The sequence below is a fragment of the Arachis hypogaea genome, chromosome 12, assembly GCF_003086295.3.
Source record: "Arachis hypogaea cultivar Tifrunner chromosome 12, arahy.Tifrunner.gnm2.J5K5, whole genome shotgun sequence".
NCBI lineage: Eukaryota > Viridiplantae > Streptophyta > Magnoliopsida > Fabales > Fabaceae > Arachis > Arachis hypogaea.
Genome location: NC_092047.1, coordinates 111166873 through 111181815, shown reverse-complemented (window position 1 = coordinate 111181815; position 14943 = coordinate 111166873). Strand labels below are relative to the sequence as shown.

At 29.9% G+C, this 14943-nt stretch overlaps 1 protein-coding gene across 1 annotated transcript; it reads right to left on the bottom strand.

Moving 5' to 3' along the window:
- Nucleotides 1–1444: 1444 nt before the first annotated feature.
- LOC112728268 (uncharacterized) lies at nucleotides 1445–3180 on the bottom strand. The gene is made up of 2 exons (XM_025778336.3): nucleotides 2989–3180; nucleotides 1445–2589 (listed from the first exon to the last, which is right to left on the bottom strand). Exons 1-2 carry the CDS (start codon nucleotides 3046–3048, stop codon nucleotides 1927–1929), a joined length of 723 nt encoding a protein of 240 aa, XP_025634121.1. The 5' UTR covers nucleotides 3049–3180; the 3' UTR covers nucleotides 1445–1926.
- Nucleotides 3181–14943: the final 11763 nt, after the last annotated feature.

Genomic DNA, 14943 nt, shown 5'->3' with positions numbered 1-14943 from the left:
TTTCTCCTTACTTTTGTCAATTACTATTGTACCCTTTAATTCAATTTTCATTAACCTCTGGTTTGCAGGATTTTCAGGAGCAGCTTTATTTTTATCTTTTAACTTTAGAATCTCATCATAATGTTATTGCTAATGTTGCTTCCTGGAAGTTGCTTAAATATTATTAATTAATCCCTATTTGGAAGTATATTAAAAAACCCAATGTTTTCAACTTGTATAAAGAATCATGCTACACCTAAGTTTATTAATTGAAGATGGCGACGCTTAATCCATCAAGTCAAAACTATAAGGTATACTCTGCAGAACTCTGATCAATAGAATCTTATTGTTGAATAATTTTAATGTACTTCTTCTGAACTAATAAATCCACTCTTTTAGCAATGATTATATTAGTAATTGCTTTGTCCTCTAACAGATTTCGAGGACAAATGATTTTTCTTTTTGGGGCCCCGGGGGGGGGGGGGTCGATGGGAATCAATTAAAAAAAATGATAATGTTCTATACTAATGTAGGACAAAATAAGGGTTGCATAGTTTTACTATTTTTGTTTTATGTTATAATGTCAGAGAAATTATATTTGTATTATTCTTTAGTATATCACTCGTGTAAGCTTTTTCTATTATATATAAGTTTTTTCTTTTTTACTTTTTATCCATCATTTTAATACCAAAAATAAAAAGTATACACATAGATAAGATATACACAAATCTTGATGCATATAAATTTTTCGTCCAAATGTTCCTCCTCAAGGTGATTTGAATTGAGATTTCTACTTAAAATCTAATGCAACAGAATAAATAGAGTAAATATATAAATTTAATAAAATTTGAAAATGATAATAAATTAAGTATTGGATACAAAAAGTTAGTGTTTAAAATTTTGGCACACAAATTATACCTTCTCCAAATCAGAATAATACTATATATTCAAATTTTTTCATGAACTAATAAGTTCAACAAAATTAAATAATAAAATTTAAAATAATACTAATTATAACTGATTTTTATTATGTTAGACTAACTTAATTAAATTTAATTAACAAAAAAACTTGAATTTATAGTATTATACCTCCCATGACTGGTTAAACAAAACCAGCTAACAACTTATACGGTAAAAGTTCATCAGGGTCTCCATTATTCTTATAAAAACATGGTATTTTTTCTGATTGACAAATTCAGTAGTAGGAAATAAATTATATTCAAAATATATATAAATAAATAGGGGAGTGAAACACCCTTGTTTATTATTAATAAAAAAGAACCCAAGCTAGACTTGGTCATAAAATGAAATAGTTTATTTTTTGGGTGTTATTAGAGCACATAATCCACGAGTGTGACACTGGATCATTTCATTAGTTATTATTAGCCATCGCCACCATAACCCTTCAATTAAGAAATAATAGACCGCAAATATGCCGTATATATCAATTTATCAATACAAACACTAAAGTAAAAACATACTATTTCAACAAAGTCAAGCTTCTGAAATATTACAATAATCCGAAAGAAAAAACAACTTTGTATATATATATATACATCACTGCAGGATGATGACTACTTGCATTAAACTAAACAAAAAGTGCAAAACCAATTAACCAAAACTCTCCAAAAAAAAAAAAAGAAAATACTTGTATAATTTACATCCCTTTCTACAAAACTAGCCACCATCTGAAAATGTCACATTATGCATTAAAATCAGATTGGCACCACCAAACCCAGTCAGAAACTTGATCCTCTAATTGTAATTCATAAAAAATACTACTCCATAGTTCATCTAATAGCTAATCTACAAATACCAATAATAATCCTCAAGGATGCATGACACTATATAATATATGATGATATATGTTTAATTTACAAATTTATTTATTTGTTTCCAACCTTGTTAACATACATATATTGATGATCAATAGTATAATAATAATAATCACTCTCTGAAAAGGTGTTCCTCCCCTGATTGTTGATCTATGTGCCTGATCCAACGGCTAGGACCCTTTCTACCACTTGATGCACCGCCGTCGGGGCTGCTGCCACTGCCACTGCCGCCGCCAGCACCACCGCCACCACTTTTGCTGCCTATGTAAGCAATATCCAAACCCTTGCCAACAGGCAAGAACACGGATCTAACGACACGTGTCCCCTTTTCAAGAACAACGTTCCATCTAAACCTTGAAAGATTGTTCCAATTATTACTCATTTGCCATGCATTCTTGCATGCCAAAACTGCACCTCTATTGCTAACCCTAGCAACCCTAAGAACCCTAGCAAAGTCCCTTTGCTTGCAATCCACCACAAGAAAGTCCAATCCCACCAGTCCACCTATCGCCGCCTCCGCCGACCCCGCGATTACCACCTCCGGAGGCGGCGCCACCCCCATCTCCGCCATTGATTGTGTGTACTTTAGCCTTGAGATTTCGTCCGGGACTATGCACACGTGCCTTGCACCGGTGTTGCGAGCCGCAACTGCTAGGCCTACGCTTGTCGCTATGGGGCCGCCGTGGCACCACGATTCCACGATGAATTTCGCGTTCCAACCGGCCGCCATGGCTGATAGGAGCTCAGCTACCCCAGATTCCTTCAATTTCTCACACTGCAAATTATTACAGCAACAAATAAATTAACATTATTTCATTAAAAGATTCGATACAAAGAAAAGGACTATAAAGAAATTAGAAAAAGAAAAGCACAAATCGTTCGTTACTCACCATTATATATTATATGGTTTTAAATTATTTATATAACTACTGTTTGAGCTAATTAATTCAACTGATTCGAATTTCAATTTATAATAAACTATGCATGCTTAGCCTATTATTATGTATTGTACGAATTTTGGTTCAAAAGGGGATAAGAATAAGAACGAAATCATGATATCAAAGGGGGGAAAATGAAAACAGTATCAAAGAAAGAAAAGAAAAAAAAGAAAGAAAGAAAGAAGGTAAAGATATAGAGAAGGGTGGTTTTTGATTGAGATTTATGGAGTAGTTACCGATTTAACAGTGTCTATGTAAGCTTTAGAAGCAGTTTCTGGAGACCAAACAAGCTTCATGATGGTGGTGATGGTCTTCGTTTCTTCTCTTCTGAATCTTTTTTCTCTTTTTCTTCGTTTTTGAGTGTGTCGAGTTTGAATAATTGGTGGGAGGTACACATTTGAAGTACGGGGAGGAAAGAGTTGGGTTTATGTGTCCATGAATGAATTTATATACGAAAAAATCAAGGTAATATTTTTATTAAAATTTAGTTAGTATTTTTTTATTAAAAATAAAAAAATTTAAATTTATAATTTTTTAAATAAACATAAAAAAAATTATGTTGTTTGAGTTATAATTTATTGATAATTTAATCAGTATTTAATTATAAAAAATGATATAATTTTATATTATTAAATATAATTTTATATTATTAAAAATATTAATAATAATTAATTAATAAATATAAATTACAAAATATAATGATTTTTAGCACAACTGTTTATATATATCATGAGAGAGAGATTTGTTAAATTGTTAGCTGAGTAAGAGTTGACAATTTGCAGACAAAGAAAACAAGATATTTAATTTAGATGGACATCATCATTATCATTATCCAGTCAGCTATCTAGCTACTAAATTTTACTTGTTCATTTACATCTATATATAACTTTCTTTTATTTTTATTTATAACTCACTGGCGATTCTTATATAAACAAACAGTCATGTGAGAAAAATAATAATTTAAAATTATCTTATTTAGTTTAATATTTATAATTTTATACATAATATTTAAAATTATATATTTATTATATGTAATGTAATATTATGTATTTATTTAATTTTAGAAGAAATTAATAAATAAAAAGTAAAATAATTTTAAATTAATTTGGGTTGGCTTTTATTATTTTCCAAATATATTTCTGAGAAGCAAATACCAAACGAAGTTTATATATTACATAGAGTTTCAACTTTTTTTTGTTTACTGTCAGTGATTTATACTCTTGAATTTGATTCTTCGTGCGTGCAGTGTGTATAACTGTATATATTGATAGAGATTTTTTTTATAGGATTTTATTCATTGTTGAATTTTTTTTTTATGAAAAGAAAAGAATCATGATTTCAGTCTAATAGTATTGTAAGTTTATAAATTAGAGTGATTAAATGAGTCACTTTAGATTTTGAATAGCACCTTAACTTGTATTATTCAATCATGCTACGTTACCAATTTTTTATCTGTCAAGATCTGCCAATTTTAGTTGGGCTGGATATCAAGCCCATCCACTCACCAAAGCCACATCTAAGTTAACCATAGTTTAAACCTAATTTACCACGTTAACCTAAATTACCATACCCCTAAATTAACTGACGGTGGACCATCTCTCCCAATCCCCCTTATCTGCATCCAGCGCCAAATAGAATTCTTTGTTGCCGTCTCCACCATCAAGAGAAAGTCAACGCCGACAGACCACCAGACCACAACATTGAGAGTACGGTCCGATAGTTGCCATGAAGCCGCTTGGTTTATTGCATGTGCTCATCGGAGGTGCCTCGAAGACGCATCTGACTGTCTGGCGTTGTACAAGACGCAGCAACCTAGCACGGAATCTCCACAAGCCGCGGCTGAATTCGTAGGGCTGTGTGGGTTCGCTAGAAACCCCGTGGCTTTCTGGATTTGCTCCTGCCACCAAGCGCCAATCGTTCACTGGCGGACGAGCCCAAGTAGAAGCGTGTCTTCCCTTGCGCACCACTGCGACACTAGGAGGTTAGTGGGTATTTGAGATCTAAATTAGGTGCTTGTATAAGTTTCTAATTCTGAGTATTACATTTTTGACCCTGCGCTTCCCGTGAGAGATAAAGCCATCATACGCAACTATATTGCACCCCACCATAGGTGTTATCGTTGACGTGGATGCACATTGAGCCATAGCCATAGCCTTCCAACACCATAGGATCAAGGTGAACAGCCCTCAAAGGTCACTGGTAACGTGAACAACCACTCTCATTGACAAATAGTTTTTAAAATCCGTCGGAGTAAGGTGTACGTATTTCCGTTGGAGGCGAGTGGACCAAATTACGTCGATGGATCAATCAATTTGTGAAGAAGTATCGTACGACACTACATGTGATGTGAGTGATCATCCTAATTTCACCGACGTTAATGTCACATCCCTGAGTGAAGATGACACACAACGTGTGGACATTGTAATTTGTGTGTTAGTAGTACATTTGATTATGTTTATTGGCAACTTTTTTTTTTAATCTTTGAGTTATTAACAGTAATAAGCTTTGTTGAAAGGATTGTGATTTCATTTGTTTAATTACAATTGGTTTGGATATTTTTTCTTTCAATTATGCTAGAATGATTCTTTTTTTTTCTACATTTGATATGGTTTATTATTCTTTTTGTTCACCAGTTTGAATTGATGTTAGCAACTTTGATAAATTTTTGTTTCATAGATATGAAAATGGATAGTGTTGTATTATATGAGTTTAGTTTTAGTTGTTTATTATTTGGTGTTATCAATAGATAAGTGTTTGTTGGAAGAGTTTTGTTGAGTGTCGAAGGATTGACGGTTATCTTTGTTGGTGATATGTTCTCGGTTATCGATTTCATGAAATTAGACACAACCTTCGAAAGACACATCCGCGATTACATGAAAACACGAAAGACACATTCGCATAAGACACCTCCAGCTAAAGACGCATCCAACATAGGATGCCTCCAAAGAAGTCATTGGAAGAAGATACTTTTCTCGGAAGACACATCCTTAGGTTAACAAAATCCGAAAGAAACATTGGCAAAAGATACTTCCATCATAAGACACATCTGTGAAAAGACACACCTGCCAACATTACACGACTAACATAGACACATAATGTAGAAGACACATCCACATGAGGATGCCTCCAAAGAAGTCACGGGTGGATGACACTTCCCTCGGAAGACATATCCTTAGTTAAACAAATCTCTAATGTCACATCGAAAAAGACACTTCCATCATAAGCCACATCCGTGAGAAGACACACCTGTCAACATTACACGACTAACATATACACATAATGCAGAAGACACATCTATATGAAGACATTTCAATCAGAAAATAGTTCCATTTTCAATCACCTGCGAACCTCAACAAGATTAGTCACTAGAAATAAAAATACTTCAAACCGCATAAGGTGTTGAGCCTGTGCACAAAATTACTACAAATCAGAATGTAAAAGACAAGATTCACATCCACATTACATACATTATTGTTGAATTAACCAATAAAGTTCGTCAAAAGACACAATCACTTTGTGTACAACAAAGAAAATAAATAGTTTCAATAGTATATAACACATAATGTGTGGATATCCCCGCCCTAGGTAAACAAGGAAGTAACATGAAGCCTTTAGACTTTATCTTCCCATGTTTAGCTCCTTTTGATGGTCTTTTTCTTCGGCTTTTCTGTTTACTCAACAACAATCAACTATGCATATTCAATTTAAAGATCAAGCAACAAACCAAAATTTTTTTTAAGACACATACAAGGTAATATTTAGTTACTGGGAGTACTTCTAATTTTTTACTTATCATCACAAGACATGGCTCCTACTCTACAGGAATCAGCACTGGATATATCCAAAAACAAATTATACGTTGACACATTTCGAAACCTTCTACGACAAGACAAATTATACATTGACTAATAATAAAAAAAAAACAAAAGATATATTCAATTTTTTCCCTATAAAAACACAAATAGAAGAATCATCGTGTATTTATCTATATCATACCAGTAAGAATCCATATTCATAAGAAATGTTTATAACCACTAACCCTGTATGGCATGGCGACTAGGTGGCAAGGTTGTAAGCGGCGATGGCTTGGGTTCCACGAGCAGAACAGGGGCCGCGCTTGCTACTTATTTCTCCACGCTAGGATGGGTCTTCAACTCCTCCGTGCACTGTGGCGAAGAAAGATGAGATGTAGAGAACCGGCGGCGCAGAGATGGGTCTCCAATAGTGACGTGAGTTGTTGAGTCAATGCGTTTTCGTGGCGCAGTTGTGACCTCGAAGCGCGCTGTTTGGATCAACGACCGGCCTTCTAGCAGTGCTGATCTTGGTTGACGGCGGCGTGACCACGTGCAGGAGGGAATGAACGGCGTCGAAGGAAAAGAGGTTGGGAAAAGAGACTGGAAATTTTGGACAATAGTACAAGATACGTTCGGCGATGAGAATTAGGAATAGGGTTGCGTGAAAGGGTTGAAGTACTGGGTTTTTCTGTCAAGTTTCTACTCACCTGATGCACGATTACCATTTTCTCACTTTTTCAAAATCTTTTTTATGGACCCCTCATTAAACCTAATTAAGCCATATAAATTTATTTTAATTTTTTTCAATTTGTGTTGGTAATAGTTGACAGACTCTCTTTTGATAACGTATACTTTTCCTTAATATATACATAATATGAGTTACAGAAGTTAAGATATGATCGATTATTATAAATATAAATACGTCATTTATTATATATTAAAATTAACTATTAAAATTAATTATTATATATTTATATATAAATATATATAATTTAACTCATTTTAAATATATATTTTATATTTTAATGTATATTCTATTTTAACAATTAATTTTAATAATTAATTTTAATATATATTTAATATAATTATAAACAAATTTTCATATTCTTATATAATTCTCTTGACAATTAACAAATCCATCACGTTACTTTTTCTGCCGTGCCAACATTTGTATATATGAATTCACAAGATAATAATAAATTATAGATCTTCTGATATAAATTTGATAATTTTTTAACGACCCCGCTAGAAAATTAATGGAGTATTTGTACAATGTATATAATGTGCTGCTTATTTAGTTCAATATGGGTTAAAAATGAAAATTATCGACAAAATAATAAATTTAAAAACTCTTATTCAGTTATTTCACATTAAATTTCAAATTTCAAATTTTCCAATTTCAAATTTTAAATTTTTAAAAAATTCAATTAATTATTTCAAAAAAAAAAACAATCTGAAAAATCCTTCAATACTCTCTTCTTTTTCAACTGGCGACCTACCCACCTTCATCAATAATCATTCCATTTCACTTCGCTACTTGGCTTGTCACACGCCACTCACCCTTAATAAAAATAACCATCCACTTAGGGATAAAAATAATCATCCGCATACCTAATGAATTGAATATCTAACATATTTTAATTATATATAACTAAACTCAATCCAATCAAAATAATTATCTATATAAAAATAAAATAACCATCTGCATACCTACTAAAATGACCATCCTAAATTGACCATTAAAATAGAAGAAGAAGATGAATAAATAGAAGAAACTATTATTGTGGTGAAACATAATTTTGAAGGCTAGTCATGACAAAAGCAGCACTGTTGTGAAGCATAGAGCTCAAATCATGAAAGAAGCTAACATGCTTGGATCTGAAGAAGAAGAGCATGATGGTATCATCGGTGAGAAGAGACTTGAAAGAATGGGAGAAAGCGAAGGCGCATCGAAGGAGGTGAGGACGGTGTCAGGAAGAAGGCATACACCGGCTGCGATGGAGGCACTGGATGTCCGGGTTGTTGCGGTGCCGTTAGTTCGACCCACACAATATGCGCGTCCTCCCTTGGCGGTGGCCTATGCGGCAACGGCGCCCGTCGGAACAGTGTCGGCGTGATTTTCGATGGTGGCTGGTGACCATGGCGTTAGTGTACCGACGAAACTCGATGAGAAAGGTATAGAACGCTGACAAACCATATTGAGAGAGAGGTGAGAAAAGGGAAATAGTTTATTTGTTTCCAAAACCGACGGTAATCATAATATTTAATTTAAATTTCAAATTGAAAACTATTCAAAATTAATTAGTTGCCTATAATTTAGTTTTAATTTCAAATTAACTTCATTGTACACATTATATAAAACATACATTATCTGTTCATACTTTTCCTTTTTTAACACATATACACTGTATATACAGGCATTATAATCTCAGTACTATTAAAAATATAATTATTTATAGTATCTCTTTTTATTAATTTAATTTTTTTTAAATAGTATTATGATATAATACCAAAATTTTATATAAAAAAAATTAAAATTTAATTCTTGATAAATTTAAAAAAATAACATAAGTAAATAAAAGAAAAAAAATTATGCATAAATCAATCAAATTTAACATAATCTTTTATTTAAAAAGATATATATTAAAAATATAAATATTTAATTATATTTTTTTATCAGTTTAAAATTTTAGAATAAGTGATATAATGAGCAATAATATTAATTAATAAGAAGAAGGTTCGTATAACAATATTCTATAATTTGATGCCAAAATTATTTACCTTCTTGTAGTAATATGTAATATATTTACTAATCGGATACACCCATATTATTATTAGCCTGTGCGTATAAATCCAAAAACAAACTTTCTTTTAAAACAAGTCCCATCAAATTTTGGTTTGTCCCATAGAAAGAAAGTTCAATTCTTTGGATCGGATTTTAAAATTGTTTTCTAATCATGTAGGTTTAGATATAAGTTTGTTCCATTAATTAATGTGTTGATTTGGCATTTTGGCCTAAGGAAAATTTCTCTCCGTATATTAAAAGGAAGTAAAATTATTTCTATAAATCAAGATCATCACGTCTTGCTGGTTGGTATACCGTATAAGTATCTTCTTCTGTATAAAATTTGTACTAATACATAAAGATAATATACAAAATTAAATAAAATAACAAATATGTTTACATGTTTCTTTTCGGGATTTTTTTATTTATAAAATAAAAAAAATTATTATTTCTTCAACCATAATTTTTGGACTTCAATTCCCAAAATACGATTTTTTTTTTTTGCATTTAAGCAAGTTCGTCATATTCCCGCCGAACTCTATAAAAATTGGCAAGTTCGCCTAATTCCGGCGAACTCCCTTTTAAGTTGTTTCAAGTCCATTATTATCATCTCCAAATAGTATATAGATCTACAAACAGTATATATAAGTACACAAAAATACACGTACAACAAGCATGGCTTCTTCAAGAATTTTTTTAATTATAAATTTAAAAAAATAAGCCATATTTAATAATGACAAGTATTATTATCGTCTCTAAAAATATATAAGTATACTGAAATAAGCCATATTTAACAAAAAAAATTTTAATTATAAATTAAAAAATTAATTATTTTCCAAAAGTAATCCACTTCAATTATAGCAGATTGAAAAATTAACAATAGTAACCATTATTATCGTTTTCAGACATAAGAGTACACAAAAAATAGACAGGATAACAATCCTTGTTATTTTTGGAAATTATATATTTTTTTAATTTATAATTAAAAAATCCTTGTTAAATATGGTTTATTCCGGTGTACTTATGTATTTTTAGAGACGATAACAATGTTTGTCATTGTTAAATATGGCTTATTTTTTTAATTTATAATTAAAAAAATTCTTGAAGAAGCCATGCTTATTGTCCGTGTATTTTTGTATACTTCTATATACTGGTTATATATCCATATACTATTTGGAGATGATGATAATAGAATAAAAATGTGGAATTAAAAAAACTTAAAAGGGAGTTCGGCAGTTCGCGGGGAGTTAGGCGAACTTGCCAATTTTTATAGAGTTCGCCGAGTCCAGCGAATTTGCTTAAATGCCAAAAAAAATTGTATTTTGAGAATTAAAGTCCAAAAATCATATTTGAAAAAATAATAATTTTTTTATTTTATAAATAAAAAAAAATCCGTTTCTTTTATGGTGTGGTGCATTGTTATTAATTTTCTCATAGATTTATTTTTCCAAAAAAATTACATATATGAGTGCTGTTTCAATGGAAATTTAAACATAAAAATATATAAAATTAATATATTATAAATTGTCTTTTAAAATAATACAATTTATATATCATGAAATTATTTTTCTAAAAATTTAGACTGATATAAAAAGACACATAAATAATTATATATTTAATATATTTATTTAAGGATAAAAATTCAGGTACAGTCAATTTCACGTAAAGTTTACTGAACTTGAATTTTCACCGTTTAAGTAATAATTTTTTTGAATTTACTTCAAGTTTTTGTTTAAACTTTTTTTTATTCATATCATGTCACTAAATTATTTCTCTCTTAATTAAGAATTTAAGTTAAGAGAAAATTTTCACATACAAGTGTTTTTCCATACAAGTCATACAAGTCATTTATTTCTTCTTCTTTTTCTTTCTCCATGTCTCCTCTTTTTCTTCTCCTTCTTCTTCTTTTTTCGTGCCTCCTTCATCGTTGTGTTTCTCCTCGTTTTTCTTGACTGCACGTTTTTTATCTTCTTCCTCCTCACCTTTTGCACCTTCTTCTTCTTCTTGCTGCACGTTCTTCTTCCTCTTCTTCTTCTTCTTCTTTTTTTCTTTTGTTTCTTGCCTTCTCTTTCTCCTTCTTCATTTACGTGCTTTTCTCTTTGTTTTCTTTCTTCGTTATTCTCGATTTCCATTATTTTTTGACATCAAGCTCTGAAATCGTTTTTGAAGAAGAAGAAGCAGCAGAAGATGAGGAGTTGAAAGAGAAAGAGTTTTAAATTATGCATAAGGTGTACTTCAACGAATTTTGGGTGTATTTCTTAAATCCTTTAGGTGTATTTTCGTAATACTTTGGGTGTATTTCTGTAATCGTTTGGGTGTATTGCTATAATTGTTTGGGTGAATTCCTGTAACCGTTTGGGTGTATTTCTGTAATCATTTGGGTGTATTTCTGTAATCGTTTGGGTGTATTTTTGAAATTCCATTATCTTCAAAACGATTTCAAAGCTTGATTTCAGAAACCATGAAAATCGAAAAAAAATGAAGCAAGAATACCAGTGATAAAGAATACCAGTGATAAACGCAGATAAAACAACGAATGAAAAAGCAAAGAGAGAACGCACGAAAAAAATCAAATTTGGCAAGAAACTCGTTTTCATGGAGGAAGAAGAAGAAGAGTAGGAGAAGAAGAAGGAGAAGAAGAAGGAAGAGGAGGAGGAGACGGAGAAGGAGGAACACGAAGCACGCCATGAAATCGTATATGGGTCAGCGTATTTTTTGTTAAGTTTCTTCCAACTTGCATGACTTGTAAACCAAATAACTTGTATGTGTAGCACTCCTCTTAAGTTAATAAGTGGATACACATGAATATTTATGCCTATAACATTATTCATATATTTAAATATTATATTGTGAAATCTAATAATAATAGTGCCTGCTCTATTTTCTTGTTTCATCAAAAAAATAAATAATAAAAAATAGCCATCCATAAATTAATATAATTATGAATTTATTGATGCATTATAAATATAAATATAAAATAATTTTATATATGCATCCAATTACATAATATTACATCAGTTATATTGATCGCATAAATAGTCATCCAAAAAAATAGATATATTTATATAACTGTATAAAATATTTTACACTATCAGTACATCAAAATTAAACTCATATAATTATATCTAATAAACGAATTGTAAAATAAAAACTTCACATTCTATCATTTGTATTAATGATGTTATGATGATATGGTTATTGAGTGAAATGAAATAATATGAATAACTTATTCATAAAAATTAATAATCATATCACGTATACTTTGGTAATTAGTTATCTCAATTTCAGAATTTACATTATTTTTAATAAATACATAAACATTTTAGTTCAACGTATCCTAAAAAATCTAAACAGAAAAAAAAAAAAACGGAAAATCAGCATCCAAATGAAAATCATGCAATGAGCCACATTGGCAGCCAAGTTTTATTCTAATATTGTTAATTATACGTACGCTTCATTACTTAATTATTATATATGTTGATCAAATCAACCCTTTTAAGCCCCTATTTTTCATGTATGTTTAACATTACTTACTTACAAACTCACATTAAAATGATAGTATATGAGACTACGTACCGTACTTGACGTATTTGTTACTAGTTGGTATTTTTTAACACAAAACAAACAGCTCGACATACGTACAATTTTAATAAGAAACTGCCCTTTTAATAATTTCTTAATTGGTATATATAATATGGTGGAGTCTACCATACCCTTTTTAAAATAAAGGGTAAATTATCCCTTGTGACATATACAGTGATTATCATAAATTATCCTTCTACCAGAGTTTCAAAATTCACGTTATCTCCTCTTTTTTTTTTTTTTTTTCAATTGACGTTATGTTTCTCTTAAAATTTGATAACAATATCATTACATTTTTTGAAAATCTTTATACATAGTACCAAAAATATTGCCTGACAAAACAGATTTTTCTACTGCAGTAGAATTGAGGGATGAAGTAGCGTTTACAAGATTATTATTATTTGGACCATTGTCGCTACCGCCTTGAGTGATGAGTCTATCTGGGGGACTCAGAACCGTTTGATAAATTGCGATCACGATGAGAGTAGCAACTACCATGACAGCGTTGCGTTGATGTTCTCTTATTTGCATTCTACCGCGATCCATTAGTATGAAAACAAGTGACTGAAGTGACTTAAATTTTTGTTTATCTTCAAGGTTGGAATCATCATCAACCGATGCACCACGTTTTGCTTTAACTTTCAATAATATTTTTGTAATCGTTGACAAAATATGAGCTTCAGCTAAGTCTAATTACTGTATATATATATGTTATGAGAGATAATTTATCTTTTATTTTAAAAAGAATAGGGTAAAATTCACCGTATAATATTGTTGCCATGCATTCCAGTTTGCTATCAATAATAAACTACATTATTCTCAGTAGATAACTATGAGATTTTAAGAGTTTGACTGTTATCTTCATATGACATAAGCAAAATCTATTTACACAAATTTATCTCATCATCATTTGGCATACAATTATTTATTTTAAAGTCCATATATAAGAACCAACGTAATGCTAGACTGCTAGTTAATTAATTAATTGGTTCAATATATATATATTTTCTTCAAATAAAATTCTTTCACTTTGTACTACTTGTAACAAACATAATATTATTTTGGAAGAACCAGCACCCTATATAAAATCTAACTATTATTGCTGGTGTGGGTCTGTGAGAGATTTAGAGCTTCAAGATGGTGGCAACCCTAACTTGAAATTCACTACAAAGTTTTATATACGAGATAAGATAATTCTATCTAACACTCTCTAAATTATAATGATATATAAATTACTTCTTATAACATGTCTTGTTATTATTAAACAAAAATAAAATAAATTAGCTTATTATAGTTAACTTTAATTTTTAATTTAACCTAAATTTTGTTAATCTAATCAATTAATTATGATGTAATTTTTTCTTATAAATTATAAAATATAAAATTATTAAAAATTTTAATTTATAATTTTTTATTTTTTGTTAAATTATATATTTATTAATAAATTTCAATCACAAAATAAAAAAAATCTCAAATAACAAAAGAATAAATAAATAAAAATTCAAGAAGCACCAAAATTTAAAATCCTTTCAGTTTTCATTGCATTGAAAGCTAAGTATTTAAAAAATTATATTTCTTTAAAATATTTTCAACGAATCTAATTTCATTGTTAAGAGGAATGAAGATGATTTTTGAAAGAATGAAAAAAGCAAGAGAAAATTATTAAGAAAGTGTTTTGAGAATTTTAAATTTTGTGTCACTTCGATTTTTTGTATTTTTTTTTTTTAGATTTTTTATTTTGTGATTGAAATTATTAATAGATGTATGATTTGAAAAAAATAAAAAATTTAAAATAGAACTTTTCTAGTGATTTTTATCATTTATAAAAAAAATTATACCATAGTTAGTTGATTAGGTTAACAAAAAATTTAGGTTAGATTAAGAATTTAACCGTTATAAACTAATCTATTTCAATAATTCAATAATAATAAAATATGCTATAAAAGAGTAATTTATCTTTTATTTTAGAGAAGATTTGATAAAATTTATCATGAAATAATCATAACTAATATTGAAAGGGAGTTCTACAT